Raw genomic sequence first — 13,622 nt, 5'->3', positions numbered from 1 at the left:
ACATTTTTATTGGAAAAAGCATACTTTACACTACTTCTCCACATAATCACCAAGCAAATTGAGGCATTTGTCATACCGTGTGACGAGTTTTTGTATTCCAGCGTCATAGTCCTCCGCCGTCAGCGTATTGAGATACGTAGTCACGCCTCGTTTACGTTCTTCATCGCTGTCAAATCTTTTTCCCGCCAGAAAGTCGAGACACATTAGGAAAATGTTCACAAAGTTCATCAATTGTGACACGCCGATCATTCTTCACGCATTCGTCTACTGACTTCAGTAGTTCGTCTGTAACGCTCTGCACGCTCCTCGTCGTGTGTACTCCCCCTCCCCAGGTTGAAGTTGGGACACCAGCGCCGAACAGACGACTCGTCCATCACATTGTCTCCATACACCTCCTTTAATTGGCGATGAATTTCACAAGGTCGAACGTTTCGTGCATTAAGAAATTTAATCACGGCCCTCACTTCACAACTGGCGGGGTTCTCAATTCGTTTAATCATTATAGACGAGCACAGACACAACACAGGCACTGCTAGCGTCACGCAACCTCACACAGAGCAGGCAGACAAACCACTGACGCGGTCTGACCTTGCCCAGCGGTTCCCCGAGTCATCAGCGCTTCATGCGGCGCAAACGGGTACCACTTTCCGGATGGCCCTCGTAGTTTGTTTTTGTCAAGTGTTAATAAGAAATGCTGTTTCCATGGGCGGCGATTAGGGGGGCAAAGGGGGGCAGTTGCCCCCGCACTTTTTTGAAGTAACCCATTAATGTATATAGTTTCATTTAGAAAAGTAAAGTTTTTGTATGTATTTACTGATTCACAGAAAAAATGGTGCCATATATTTGCTGTTCCGTGAGTATGTATTGGTTGTCTTCCCGTGGAGTAAAGAAAACTACAGGAATTGCGTTTTAATTGCCACAGAAAATACGTAACCCCAAAATTAACCTATTGGAGCACAACAATTTCAGCATACTTTCTCTTCTTACAGGGGTTCGCCGCTTTGAAACTAATTCAGAGAGCATTTCGCAAAAGCCAAAAAAAAAAAAAAAAAAAAAAAAAGTATTTCACAAGTTATTTTTTAATTGCACAAAAATTGACAGTTCCTAAAATGTCTTTTCTTCTTTCTAAAGTAAGGGGAAAAGCGTAATAAGAAACAACAACTATCTTTTCCATTGTTTTGTAGTGCAATATATGAATGAAGTGGTGTGTTAGGAGTGTACGAGTGTATATACAATTATATTTAGTGAATTCAACATAATTCTAGGTTTTAGTATTATTTTGTATAACGCTTTGATGTGCTCCAAGAAACTGAAAACTGCATCTAATGGCAACGAACATGTTTCGGAAAGTTGCAAAAGCAAATATTTCTTTAAATGTCGTAGCATATGCTTGTAGTATTTACTGTCTTTCATTTTCTAAGAGTAATAACATACATTTAATAGCATGTGTGAAATTAAAAATTAAGTTGTTCATTAATCCCTGTTTCAATATGACTTTTGCAAAACAAGCATCATTATTTATTACTATGATTAATATTATCCTTTCTATTTATTTGTTTTGCAAATTTGTTACTCAATAATTTGATCACACAGTTTTTCAGACAGAATTTTAAGATGTTTATGAGCAAGGAATCAAATCTCTTCTTACACTTTTGTTGTTTAAGAGTACATAGGGCTACTACCTACTGACATTGCTCTTGCTCTTGTCAATTTATTTAATAAAATATGAAATATCTATATACGTTATTTTAACTGAAAAAGATAGTATCCTATTAGTTATACAACCTTTCGTCAAACAAAATATTAGAAACAAGCAGGAAAATTAACATTTATATGCAAATATTCAGATCATGTCTTGCCCCCCAACTTTTAACGTCCAACCGCCGCCACTGGCTGGTTCCATTATGTTTGTAACAGAGCGCGCTCAGGCAGCCATATGGATAGCAATCGTGGTGTTGATTCGATTTCCGGTAGATACATACATAAATTTGTCATAATTTAAACAGCTAAAATCGGGAGACGTAAGAAAAAAACAGCATCAAACTCACTACACTTAAAATTTCCATGGCTGAATACTAAACTGTCCTCAAGAACAAAGAAAGCAGTCAACTGTTATTGCCACAGAACGACACACTTTTCAGCGCTAAAATGTTCGTTTTTTTTTTTATCTATGCATGGGGTGCATAATGGTTCAGTGATATAGCGGTTATCTCTGGTGCGTGGGGTCCCTAGTTCGATTGTCGGCTAAGCAAGTTTGGGATGAACAACATCGTGGTCGAAGAGTTTTCTCAGGGTTTTCCTGTTTCATTCCACCAATTCTGTGATCATCATTCACTTGCCGAAAATCGACTGGAAGCCTTCGAAATGTGGGTGTGGAGAAGAATGGAAAAATTGGTTGGGTGGAACGGAAAACGAATGAGAGAGTGTTAGAAATGGTGGGTGAGAAAAGAACACTTTTAGATATTATTAGGAAGAGGAAGAGAAACTGGTTGGGACATTGGCTAAGAAGAGATTGTATCATGAGGGACGTCCTAGAGGGTATGGTGGCGGGAAAGAGAGGGAGGGGGTGAAGGAGACTACAATTAATGGATGATTTAAAAACAGAAAGATCATACGCGAAGACGAAGAAGTTAGCGGAGGACCGTATAGCATGGAAGCTTCTCAGCTGCGGCAAGTGACCTACCAATAAAGGCAGAATACCTATGATGATGATGATTAGCCTAAAGAACATAATTTTGAGACGTTAAACTGAAAGATTTCATTTCATTTCGAAACTACACATAAAAGTTTACTTTAAAGCATGTAATCATCGACTGATATCTCTCTTTTCTTTGGACAATGTTTTTAGTTAAACAGAAAGTTTAAAAACTGCAAAAGTTACTGTCAATTGTCGGCTATACGTCATTTACCATAGTATCTAGTGTCATCAGTGGCGTATTTAGGATTTTCTTTCGGGGGGTGGGGCTTGAGCGTGATAGCAACCCCCCTAAACACGCCACTGACTGTCGTCTTGCTACTATTGTAATGAGGAACTTAATAAGGGTAGCCTATACTTCAGTATGCGTATCATACCATTAAGTTGCACGGTTCTAGTATATCTTTATAAGTTATAGTGATCAGGTTTCCAAAGAAATTTCTTTTTGTTCTCTTCTTCGGAAGCTACACATGAACTTTTACACTCACGTGTCATTTCTTCAATTCAATAATATATATGGATAGGTATAACCAGAGCTGGATTTATGTTTGGTGGGGCCCTAAGCTACTGAAGATAATGGGGCCCTTTATGTACGCAGATGAACGTAGGACTCTATATACAGAAATGAAGAATCTAGTTATATTTTAGGAAGCAGGCTAGCAGAAGGAGCTCCATTACTTACATCATAGGAGCCTACAAAAATGAAGCACTGTTCCTATATGTAGATTTTACTTTATTTATTGTTTTTCTTATATTTTGAAATGGTGCATTCAATTTTTCCTTTAATTTTTGGGGTCCCCAAGAGTGTAGGGCCATAAGCTATAGATTGTTTAGCTTATACGTAAATCCGGAACTGGGTATAACTCATCTTTATATCTCAGGCGCACACCAAGAAATATTTTCTGGGAGGGCTCCAAAGTATTTTTTTTGTGGGAGTCTCCAACACATCTATGTAATATTGAATTTCTCTTATTCTACACCTGAAAAAGACAACAAGTAATTGTTAAATATTGTTACCTATATTTTTTTAAAAAAAAAATGATACAACTAGATTATTTTTATTTTAAAAGGAAGAATATAGATGAAGCGTAAAATCAAATCTTTAGCTTACACCAATCATTTCTCTCTTAAACAATTATAGTTCTATTAAGAAAATCTACAAATCTTACTCGAGCTATAACATTTGGGAAGGGGGTTCCGGACCTGGTGGAACCCTCGTAGGTACGCCCCTGTTCTGTGTTTATTTCGTTAAACACTCATCATATTATGAGACTTGTCTATACACGTGTATATTAGACATCTGCGATTTGTGTGTTACACTCAGAAGTTTAGTCGATATCATATCCTTAAATGCAGCCAAGCCAAGCTTATATATTCTCGGGGGGATTTTCTGACGGGGGTTGCACCAGTAACTACCAGTACATTTGAATCAAATTTAAATGTAAATGCCTATAGACATCTGTGGTGAGTATGAGGAATTGACTTAAAACTGTTATTTTTGCAAAGCTCCGCTTTCTTTTAAGCCCGAAACGGAAACATGATTTATATATTTATTTATATATATCCTAAATGGATAAAGATGTCTTGTTAGGAGCTACTTTGTCTAATGGAAGATATTGGTACGAGTCTGTTTGATGAGGAACAATTTATAGTATATTGATGAGGAAAAATTGTGGTGAATTGAAATGTTTATGGTATATTGGTGAGGAAAAAATTGTGGTATATTGATGAGGAAAAATTTTGTGGTATGATGATGAGGAAAAATTTATGGTTTATTCCATAAGCAGAGAGAGGTTATTCATTCTGATAGGACGGCAGCAATAGGGATGCGCACTAGACAAGTCGAGATATGATTTTGCTGACAAAATTCGAGTCGAGACACGGCTCTTCCAATAGAGAAATATACATTTTTCGAGTCGAGACATCAATTTTACAGAACATTTTCGAGACGAGGCAGGCTCAAATCTTGTCTCGTGCGCATCCCTAGACAGAAAGCAAACACAACGGTCGAAATTTTGTTGTTTGTGGTGTGGGACAATGAGCATAAGAGCGATATGAGTTGAGATTTGCCTGTGAACAATGTTGTACGCGACGAAGGTTATCACGTTTGATTAGATGTTGTATGTATTTTTTTTTTAATATTTCTTTTACGGAGTAGTTTGAGAGTAAGGACTGAAGTGACTGTTAGGAATTCTTGGTACAGCTTTGTCTTCTCCCTCTAAGTTATCCCGAAAAAAAAAAAAACATTTTAATTCTTAGAGAAAAAAAATATTTTTTTAAACTAACGTCCCAAGTTTATGCTCTTTAGCTAAAGGAAATGGGTGATGAAGGCAAATGAATGATTGTGCAATTGAATTTATGGTGTTTTCCCACCGAGAATCGAACCTAGGATCATATGCACGAAAAGCCCACACACTAGTCACTACTACAGGAAGTAGAACTGTTTTACTTTCAGGGAATCGTTGAAGATCGTTTTCAAATTATCTGACGAATTCTTTTACTGGGAGGAATTTCTAGAAGTTATTCATGAAATGAATATGAAATCTTTGAGTTTAACGTCCCACATTTATGTCCTTTAGGCTAATGGAGATGCGTGATTAAGGCAAGTGAATGATGATGGAAAAATTGGTGGAATGAGAAAGAGGGAGGAAACTTGAGAAAACCCACGAACACGATGTTGTCCACCACAAACTTACTTGGCCGGGGATTGAACCAGGGACCCCACGTACTAGATGTAAGTGCTCTACCACTGAGCCACGTACCCCTCTCAAGAAGTTGTAGAGATCATTGTTATGTACAAGGCCTTCATTCAGTTTTCTTTCTTACATTCATTTTACTTTTGAACTACGTTGGGAAAGAAGCGACGCTGAATCGATTCCAAAAAATCGCTTGTCTGTATTCTGTTCTATGACCGTTTCTGTTCTATGGCCAACAACGTTCAAACCGTAAATGGTTCATGTTTACTACTTGTAGTTTGAATAGAGCAAGTTTTCTCAACCTGGGAGTCGCGAGAGGATTTCATGGGGGTCGTGAAGATAAGGGGAAAAGATAAAGATAGTAATTAGGATCTAATACTGGAAACTAATGAGAACTACATATTGAAGTACCAGAAAAATACTAATGCAACATAACCTGCAAATTGAAATACAATTAAGATTGAAATCTAATGAGGTATGAAATTTTGTTTCTTAAATTTTAAATGCAATTAATTTGCCTTTAGCAGTTTTTGGTGGCACTGAACACGTACACAACAATGTACCAAACTTACAAGAATATGAAGTAACTCAAAATGGCGGCTTCTCGAAACTTAAAATACTCATAACTTTTTAAGCAATTGTCCAAGTTTTTAAGCAAAATTAGAAACCACTTCATTTTTTTATCATATGATCCAAAATTAAGGGAGTTATAAAGTTTTAAAATTTTCAAACGACCTCCACTTTGAAACAGTATAACGGATCGAATCCGACATTTGTAATATGAATGAACTGACCAAATTTGGTTTTAATCCATTCGCTTTTTTCTGAAGTTACTGTATCCACTATATACAAAAAATGGATTTGACTATTATAGAAATAGATGTATATCGTGAAATCGCCGCAATAGGTATATTTAAAAAAATCCCACACAAGCTTATTACAAACGAGAAATTATAAGGGGGTTGCTGGCAAGAGGATGTGATAAAAATGAGGTGGTGATAGGAATTAGGTTGAGAACCACTGGAATGGGGGGTCAACGAAGGAAATAAAACCTATTCTTCGGACTCTGAATCGATTGCAAAAATAATAAAAAAAAAACTTTATTGATATTACTACTATTTTTGTTGGGATACCTGTCGACAGATGAATGTACAGACGGACTAGTCTAGCCATTCTCTAAGACTTCCTAAAATTATGCATAGCATACTCTAGAAGTCTAATAGTAATAGTAATAATAATAAACATGATTAGAGCGTGAATCAGTGGCGGATCTAGCCCGGGGGGTCTGGGCCCCCCAGTTTTTTGAGTGATGAAAATAATTTAAGCTATTATGTATATATTTTTGAAAGTTTATAATAAACTTATGATATACCTATCATAGTTGGGTTCTGGTAAGCCCCCCAGTTTATACCTTCTAGATCCACCACTGACGTGAATACATTAATTTTCTCTCCTTTTACAAGTGTAATATTTACATATATGAATAATTTATAAAAGTAAGTTTAGAATGCTTGCGTATAAAAAAGATATCGAAATTCTACTAGCTGGATAAGAATGACTTTAGATTAAGTGCTGGCTTTTTTCTTTTTAAAATGATGCGATAATGTATTTTAGAATGCCGTAACTTCATGGAATTGGTTGTTTATTAACGCAAATATGCAAATAATTTCAGAAGACATACGTAATAGAATCTTCAGTTACAAAGGAAGTCCTACATATTATGCATAATTTTATTTTTGTATTTTAAAATTGAAAATACATTTATATTTGCTGTTTCGAGTATTGAATTATTTTAGGATAATAAAATGTTACCTCTTTACAGGCATCTGACGAACAACCATGTAGAGGAAATACCGGAGGCCGTGTTCAAAAATAACAGGAGACTGGTACTGTTGTAAGTATTATTGATATATTTTTATTTGGTTCAATACTGTAGACCGTAGTAATAGCATTGACCCTGTAATTTGTATATTCTTCTCAAATAATTATAATCTCGTTATGAAGAATGATAAAGCGAACACAATTTAACTGATACCCTTCTGGGAGCACAGACTCCCAGAAAATAGTATCGCGTCCTATAATTCCCTCTAACGCAATATGGCGGCATTCAAGATGGCTAGTGAGATTCTTATGTGCTTACCACCTTAAACTCTCTTCCATTTTAAAATATTTAAGCTTTAATTAAACATTTTTCTGCACCGTTTCGATTTATTTGGGTGTTGACTCACGTTTGGATCATCCTGTATAACTTATCACATTACACCAAACGAGACGGACAGTTAATGGAAATGGATGGTTATGGTAAAAATGGTGAAGTGTGAATGTGGAAGATCGATAGAATCGCCGAGAAAAGTACGAACATAATATTGTGTATATTAGTGTTCTACCCACTGAGTTACTGTGGTTCCAATTTCCTAGAAACATATCAGGCGTGTCATTTGGTAAAGACAGGAGCGGCAATTTCCATCCTGAGTTTGAAAAATCCATGTGTTATAATCAATTGTGTAGTAATATACGTCAATGGACGTGAAATTCTTATGGCTAAAGTACAAGAAACAACTGAAGAAAATAAGTTAGTTAATCTTTGTCTCCATACATTGACCTGTTCCATTTCCTGTTACAAACAAGAATATGGTAAGTTAATCTTATGAATAGTCAGACAAACGTTGGATGTGTAACTAATTATCCTTATTTCGTGACTTGATAGGTAACCATTAACTTCAGTATATATCGTATGCTTTGTTCTAAAACTCTCTATAGTTTAACTACAACTAACTTTAAATGCTCTATATCAGGACACACTCTCAGTGGTAAGTTACTCTCAATATGCTGGTATTTTAAGCACAATGTGTATTTACACTTAAAATGATCGTCAGTCACTAACATAAGAGAAACATCAACTGATCTTTTACACATTATTACAATTTTCTGTTTTTTTAAAGTTCTTTATTCCCTTTAGAGCACTTGGCGTCAAGCTTTTTACTGAACTTTTATTATCTTAGCAATTTCTTCATAAGCTTTAAACAAAGCACAAACCGTGACACATACAAAGATTTAGTAAACCCCTGATTGTAATATTTGCATTTTTTTTCATTTCCTTGTTATTTTAAAAATCTTCATCTCTTTTTCTTCTTTTCTCTTTTCTTCTTTCATCTACCTCTCATCCTCTTTTTCTCTTTCCGGTTCTTTTTATTGTCTTTTCATCTTAGCGTTGTACCATCTCGTGATCACTTCTATTGACATTACGTAATCCGTAATCGGTTGACCATTCGCTTGCACTATGTTGTGAAGCTTTTTTGTCTCTCCGAGGCTGCGTTCGTTTTTGCATCAAATTGAGTTATTAGTATTTTTTTAAAAAATATTTAAATGTTTCTTTCGCTGGAGTGTCTGGCCATATTAAGTTTCTCAATCATACTTGGAAACTGTCGCTATTCACCTTCTTCAGGTAGCCGTCATATAGGCCCTACTTCTTTCGGTGTGAAAGCAACTTAATATCTGTGTCACCGTCCAATGTCATTACAATTTCGTCAGATGTAAACCTACTCTTCTTGGCTGTGTGAAACTATTTTTTTTTTCTGATTCTTCCAATTCCTCTATCGTCCAAGCCTCAGTTTGTTCTTGGAGTAACCAATCTTTGTCGTTTATCTTAATTGTAAATCTGTTTCGTCACTATCTGTTGTTAATAAAGTTTCGCTTGTCAGTAAGATCTGTTTCAGTCTTTGTTCCATCACTAATTCATCCCCAAACGGGCGGACTGGCCATAGTGGAGTTGTGGAGCTTTCCACAAGGGCCGGTCCATTACAATTTAAAGGGGCCGGTAAATCTAAAAGATTTTCAGACATTACAATATGACCAAATCAAAAGACGTAGACTATATCTGTAAAACATTTTACAAATACGTATATGCCTGTTGAACAGTAAAAATAATTAATTTCCATTTCAAAAATTGATTCCTCTCCTGAGGTAATGGGCCTCCACTTTCGAAATACAACAATGTTCTTTATTTTGCATAACGCTCAGGCACGGGCTGTAATGTAAAAAGAAAGAAAAAGGAATCATGTATCTATACCGATATTTTTATATCTCGAGTCAGTGGAAATAAGGTAAACGGGACATGGAAACGATAAAACATTTAAATTTGTTGGAGTTTCGGACAGCCAGCCAACTACCAAAATTTTGTTTTGTGTGAAGTTGAAAATAAAGAGCTAAATACACAAAATGATATTTCTCTTAAAACAGTAGAATACCTATGCTATTGTGACGATTGTGTGCTAAAGAAGCATCGAGAATATTAAGCACAAAGTGGACCTATCTCGAATTGAATATAGTTTCATTTACAAGAGTGTATATTCCATAATTATAAAAGACCAATTTAAAAATATAAAATTATAAAATAACAATAACAATAAATAGTAATAATAGTAAAATTATTTAAAAAAATATTTGATAACAAAAAATAGGGGCTACTTTTCTTTGAAAGGGACCGGTTGGTGGAATTGTTCCACAGTGAAATTTACATCCCAGTCCGTCCCTGTCTCTGAATATCCACGAGTAACTACTCCTTCAATAAATCGTCTTATGTTCTGTACTGGAAAATTTTCGCCAGTAGAATAGTGGGTTGGGCTTTATTTTTTTTTCCGTGTATCTAGCCCCAAAATGATCATACGAGCCACATTTATAACATGGCTTCCAGGACGCTGGATATCTCTCAGATACGCGACCATTCTCATGTGGGTCACTTTTGACCATGTCTTGGACGATAATTGTGACTGCGCTTAAAAGTTTGTGATCATTGTCATATAGTATGATACAGTTACTTGACTACAACTGATTAATTATATTGTTCTAAACCTTGTTATAGTGTAAACGATGAAGTTGTTAGTCGGTTTGTTCCATGAGCTATAGCTATATCTACAATTATTATGGAACTCATTTGGTTTCACCTGCATTGCACAGTTTTTAAGTCAATGACTTAATGATTACTCTTCTTGTCGGTTCTTCGTACTGTTTCTGTTTAATATACTTTGTTCTGTTAAAATTGGACTTCCGATACTGTTGCTACTAATTAAGTGGCCCTCAACAAATTTCGATTGTTAACTTTAACTCTTCATTTTAAAATAATACACTAGACACATACACTGGACTAACCACTAACAGAAAAACACTATATGTAACTTGAGTACCGTCATTATTATACAACTTTCAGTTCGTTGTGAAACGTTCCAATTATTTCACTTAATTATGTCTTCTTCGCGCTAGATCTAAACTTATTTGTGCTCTATTTATTTCTGATATTTTAGTGCAAATTTTGTTTAAACCTTTTCTATAGTCCTCTTTACGTATCAGTTTTATTATTGCATGTTGTTCCTGAATATTCCGTAGATTGACTCTTAAATCTTGATCTTCTGATAAGATCACATTTTGACTGTAAAAAACCAAGTGATCTGGATTTTGAATCTATCCACAATCTCAATCGTCGGAGTCAAATAAGCCAATTTTTGTAAAAATTGTGCGATAGGGTTCGTGTCCTGACAGGAACTCTATTGTATGCCTATTTAGCTCAAGATCTCCTAGTTCTAATCTTTGTTTTATATTTGTGAATATTTCGTAGACTCTTCTGGCTTTCGTACTATTGTTCCAATTTTCTTGCCATTTTTCTCTTAAAATTCTCTCTAAGTGGTCAGGTGTTAAAATTAAAGCTCTAAAGTGTCTTGTCACTTTATTGTTATCGCCTTTTTTCAACCAATATTTACCACCAGATCTTAAAATTGCTATAGCACGGCCAACAAGAGATGGTCTCTGACGTTTCTTACCACATGCGGTGAGACATTGCAGCCCCTACTTTGATACCAGTGTTACCAACCACGATCACTCTGTCTTATACCATTAATTAAATTGCCACTACAATTGCACCGAAAAAAACCTTGAGACGCGAGTAGTGGCAATGTCACTGCGAGCTGTCAGAGACGTTCTCTTACTGGACGCACTATAAGTGCAATGGTTCGATACCAAAGTTCATCTGTAAAGCCTCTACCGGTGTAGTTACCATTGCTCCTGTCATACGTAATAAAACTGCTCTTTGAGTACTGTCGGCTCTTAATTTTAATTTTTTGACGGCTCTTAATATTTTCCGTTAATCTGTGCTCCCAAGCGCTTAATTCGTACGAAGCGATTGCCACAAAAATAGTCTTTTAGTTTAACTGTCAATGTCGAGTGGGAAGTTTATATCCTTTTGCCATTATGTAAAATCTCTTGTTTGCAACACTAATTACTTTTTTCTTTTTGATGTTGGAGCGTTGTGTATTCTTTTTATAGCACTTTCCGTCCAATTCTTTACTCAATTTCTAGCTATCTTAAGAATTTAACGTCATTCGAATATCTCTTTCCTTCTTCATAGGAGACGATCGTGCTTATTACACTGAGCATGGTTTAAAATTGAAGTTGAAGCATGTTCAAAATATCGGATCTACCAGGATTCGAACTCGGGCCTTCTACAATAAATCAACTACTTGATGTTCCAACTAAACTGTTTAGCTAGTTGAAAACCTTAATCTAAGACTAGACTAAAGACTAAGGTGTGTACAAAGAAATGATTATTAGCTGACTTACGCATCATTTTCTTCTTCAACTCGAAAACAGGTCACACAGTCCTTCTTTATTAAAGAAAATGTCTCCAAACGTTTCTTAAGTTGAGGCTGAGTTTTTAGTGTAGACTCGCAGCCTAGAAGCGATAAAACATGACAGATATTAATTTGTAATTTCTTAAATTGTATCTAGATATGCAGGAATATTAGTTAAGTTTGGAGACATTTTAAAGCAAAATATGCTTGCGTTAGGAAATGTATGTCTACCGTAAGTACTAGTTTAATTTGTCAGCATTGCATGAATGACTTGTTGCGCAATAATATCGTACTTAAGCGCCAAGCGGCAAACCCAGGTTTGAGTTCCGTCGTTTTAATTAATGTCCTTTATCAAATTTTATAGTTTAGGCAGTTCTTATTGTAATTCTGTTATGTTTTATTATTACTATCGATCATTCCAGTCCTCACTAATTCACAGATTCAAACTGTTTTACATGAGTATTGTGTATAACCAGTGGCGTATCTATGGGGGGCTTCCGGGCTTAAGCCCCCCCGGAAATCTTACTTACTATAGTAAAGTATATGAAATATCTTGCAGAATTTTCACATTTTTAGGAGAAGCCCCCCCAAAAGTTAGGAAAGCCCCCCCGAAACAAAATCTTAAATAAACCACTGTGTATAACATATATGAGTTGTGGGAAAACTACGTTTATACGAGCGTCTTACAATATTCTGTTCATTATTTCGTATTGTAACATTTGACATTATCTTTAAAATGATCAGAAATCTACAAAATGAAGCAATCTTTTCTAGGAAATGCTCTATCAAATTGTTGGACAAAAAGTACAAGTGATCTTAATTAGTTCAATGAATCTTGACTTTTTAAAAAGATAACCAGAGGCCGACAGGGTATTATGCTTACCGACAGAAAGAAGGGGCAAGACGAATGTGTATCTTCCAACATATAACATGATATAATATTAATAATTATTACAACACCTGAGCTTGTCTGTGAAATTATCAGAAACTACAGGAAAATAAATATTTTTCCTTGGAAAATAATTATTGTCCGCCATCAAAATTTCGGTTATAAGACCATCTTATCCAAAATCGGTGCGAAAAGATTATAAATATATTATAAAAGTCATTGCAGAAGGAAATCCGATATTCCTAGACACCTTTCAACAAGACATCATACATGATACGCCCCCACGTCACCAAGCCACTCCTCTCCAACATCTTCTCATTTTATACCATAACACTAGACGACGATGACCCTCAAAAGGCCGACTTTGCCATCTATCATCCACCTCATCTTAGTCCATGCATTTATCCATCTCTGCACTAGTGTTCCATCAATGTTGCTAGCAGCGGGCTTCATCTGTCTTCATCAACCCTGTGACGCCCCAGGGCAGAAGATAACCATTCACTCGTCCATACTAACATTACCCTCGCGTTTGTGACGTCTACCTGCACTTCACTTCATCTCTCATAAAAATAAATAAATAAATAAAATATAAAAAATAAAAAAAATAAAAAAGATGCCCACAAATAAGAATGAAATTAAATAAAATAATGCTCCAAACCCTCAATGCCCCCTATAAATAAAGAAAATTCCCCATACTTATAATCCTCGTCCCGAAGAAAGGG

At 35.6% G+C, this 13,622-nt stretch overlaps 1 protein-coding gene across 1 annotated transcript in view; it reads left to right on the top strand.

Annotated features, from left to right (window-relative positions):
- The window catches only part of LOC145686791 (uncharacterized), a 759,437-nt gene that overhangs the window by 453,004 nt on the left and 292,811 nt on the right, over window positions 1–13,622 (top strand). The window contains exon 7 of the mRNA XM_081760448.1: window positions 7,214–7,285. Coding sequence (XP_081616574.1) covers window positions 7,214–7,285 — 72 coding nt within the window. The remainder of the gene's footprint in view (window positions 1–7,213; window positions 7,286–13,622) is intronic.

Source organism: Thermobia domestica, chromosome 5 (genome assembly GCF_964235325.1).
Source record: "Thermobia domestica chromosome 5, izTheDome1.hap1.1, whole genome shotgun sequence".
NCBI lineage: Eukaryota > Metazoa > Arthropoda > Insecta > Zygentoma > Lepismatidae > Thermobia > Thermobia domestica.
Note: the sequence above shows the minus strand (reverse complement) of the source record. Positions and strands in the feature narration are given on the sequence as shown.